Below are 2934 nucleotides of genomic sequence, written 5' to 3'. Positions count from 1 at the left end.
AATTTATTAAATCATTAATTTATTAAATCATAATTTAGACATCTGACCATACTGACTGGATGCTCTGGATGTTAAATTAGGGATTGGCAAGTTTATAAAAGTGCAAATAATTTTCATTGTTTGATCATTGTGATAGAATTTGAAGCTACGAGTTTAATCTGTTTGTGTGTGTGTGTGAGTGTGTGTTTGGGCTGTTTTTCACAAGTACATCTCTTCTTCCCCAGTCACCAGTCTTACAATTGAACAAACTACTACTTTTCAATTCGTTCATCTATTTTTGAACCTCTTTTAGTGACATTTTGTACGGTTTTGTTTTACAAATAGAATAAATTAAACATAACCTGCTTGGCCCTGCTGGCTCTCGTCCAGATTGAATGAAGCGGAATAGCCCTTTTCAAAAATCAGACGCTGTGAATCGGAGGCTAACTTCAGCGTTGTAGAACGTGGATAAATACTAATGTATATCAAAGCTTGTCTGTGGATCGTTTTCTCTCCCTTCGGTGTTGGGTATCGTTCTGAAAAACATATTTCTCCCGTCGTGGAAGCATTTTTGTGCTTAATGCGTCAGCACAGTAGATGTATGCCGGCAGGTGTCGGTTTATAAATATGACATACTGCCTTTCAATGGCCGCGCTGTCGATGATTATCGCGTTATCACGGCGAAAGTTGCTTAGAGACACGTTTTGGTTGTTGGTTCTTTAATGGGATCTGTTACACCGCAAGTTGAGGATTAACTTGGGCCAATAAAAAGAAAAAAACAAATCAAGGTGTGTTTCAGCACACCGGGACGTCTCTGGTGCCTGCGGCCGTGAGAGATGACGGGAGTCCAGGTGGTCGTGTTGGGGGCCGGGGTGGTCGGGCTCTCCACCGCCGTCTGCATCGCGGAGTCGCTGCCTGTCTGCTCGGTCACGCTGCTGGCGGAGAAGTTCAGCCCGGACACCACCAGCGATGGAGCTGCCGGGATCGTGTTTGCGGCTCCATTTCCAGGTGCGAGTTGACTTCAACTTTTACCACATTGCAAGGGGGAATAGGAGCAAAGTTGTTCGTTTTACTTTAAAGTGGAAGAAAAATTATATTTTATGATCATTAAAAACCAGAAAAAGGCCGTCAGTACTATCCCCCGTAACTCTGCTACCCATGAATGAAACAATTTAATCTGAAGTTCAAGCACCTATTAGATTTAACTTGTGTGTTCAACAGCTGGTGTGTGGATTGTTTTCAACATATCAGTGTTACAGATGTCTGTTGTCTTCAGTAATGTAATAATTTCTCAGCAATAATATGTCCATTTTGTGCAATATTTATATAAACAAGTATGACCTTGTACAAAAGAACATAGAATGTATTTAAAAATGCTCTATCAGATTTTAGTGGGTACTTTAACATACAGTAGATATAGATTTATATCTATATAGATATATTCATATTTTGAAATTCATATATTTTGTGAATTTCCTCACCGTCTGATTAATAAAGGACAATACTCTCTTCTTCAGCAGAGATGGAGGCAGCAGAAGACTCAAAACTCAGGTGTTAGTTCACCGTCCAGAGCTACAGTACAAGCTACAGATAAATTCATATTAGACTGGCCCAGTCAAAGACCAGGTCTAAATTTAATTTAGAATCTGTGACAAACAGATGTTTGTACAAACTGTTGTAGCCAGTTTGCAAAAAATAGTTACTCTACAGAGAAGCAACAAACCCCAAAAGACGCGTTGTTCCACAAAGTATCGACTCGGGGGGGCCAAATAAGATAATTTTCCTTCCGCTGTCGCATGGTGAATTTTGATGTTGTGCCATGTTAAAATGTGTAAAAGCTGAAACTGATGATTTTACTGCACCTCCCTCCCTCTCAGATATTCCTCTGGAAAGACAACGCCGCTGGTTCAAGGACAGCTTTGATCACCTGCTGGCTATCGCACAATCCCAGCACTCTCCAGATGCCGGCGTAATACTCAGCTCTGGGTACCATTATATAGATCTATCATAACAGAAAAAAAAAAATCACCATTTTTCATTCATTCATTTTGCTTTTGTTTCTTTCACAGCTGGCAGATTTTTAAGGAGGTCCCAGCCACCAAGAAGCCATACTGGTCCGACTTAGTGATTGGCTTCAGAGTCATGACCGACCGTGAACTGAAACGTTTCCCAGACCACAAGTTTGGACAAGCATTCACTACTGTAAAATGTGAATGCTCCAGCTACCTTCCCTGGCTCGAGGAAAGGTTTGTCCTCTCTATTTAACTGATTTAAAGGGGATCTTTAAATCCACATTTTACACATTATTTTGTTTGCATTTCCTTTTAATTCATGTAAAACACTTTGAATTGCCTTGTTGCTGAAAATGTGCTATATAAATAAAATTACCTTACATTATTGTACATATATTTGGCTTTCTACTGCTTCTAAAAACAGCACGAAAAACCATAACTGTTTTTTGGCAACAAGCTAAAGTTTTTTGGTGCCTGGAAAATGGGCCATTTCAAAAACCTTCCAAGTGTAACATCACAAATCAGCAGGCGTTGTGCTAGCAACCTAGCAACCCCAGCCCGTTGCCTAGTAACCCTAGCTGAGCTCCAGCACGTTTACTCAGCTAGTTTTGCTGCTGTATGCTCTGTACAATGGCTGCTGGAAATGAAAAGTGTTTTGTTGTTGACTTGCCATCTAGAACCACTTGCTGGATTCTAGTTGGATATGCAGGAGGTGCCACTTTTGCTTTTCAAAGATGTATGGTTTGGAGCTCTGCCCACATAAATACTGAGCACTTCCAATCCAGAACCTGCAGCAGAGTGAATAACATTCCTCATTCCCCTCATTACCATCCCATAATGTTTGCTTTGTCTATGTTTCGCTATATTACTACTACTGTTAATAAAGATGTAGGTTTGTTTAATTGCTCATCTGTTGCAGCCATTTTCATGTGCGAGTGTAAAC

At 40.4% G+C, this 2934-nt stretch overlaps 1 protein-coding gene across 2 annotated transcripts in view; it reads left to right on the top strand.

Annotated features, from left to right (window-relative positions):
- Positions 1-2934, top strand: part of ddo (D-aspartate oxidase) — a 22897-nt gene that overhangs the window by 11228 nt on the left and 8735 nt on the right. Inside the window, exons 2-4 of one of the 2 annotated variants that reach the window (XM_015057521.1) lie at positions 779-987; positions 1857-1965; positions 2049-2225. In XM_015057521.1, coding sequence (XP_014913007.1) covers positions 816-987; positions 1857-1965; positions 2049-2225 — 458 coding nt within the window. In that variant the 5' untranslated portion in view covers positions 779-815. Of the gene's footprint in view, positions 1-89; positions 988-1856; positions 1966-2048; positions 2226-2934 lie in introns of those variants that run through there. The other variant, XM_015057522.1, reaches the window with a different exon arrangement.

This window comes from Poecilia latipinna, unplaced genomic scaffold, assembly GCF_001443285.1.
Source record: "Poecilia latipinna isolate Pla-1442-1.1 unplaced genomic scaffold, P_latipinna-1.0 Scaffold1468, whole genome shotgun sequence".
NCBI lineage: Eukaryota > Metazoa > Chordata > Actinopteri > Cyprinodontiformes > Poeciliidae > Poecilia > Poecilia latipinna.
The sequence above is the reverse complement of the archived record's forward strand: the minus strand, read 5'-3'. Positions and strand labels throughout refer to the sequence as shown.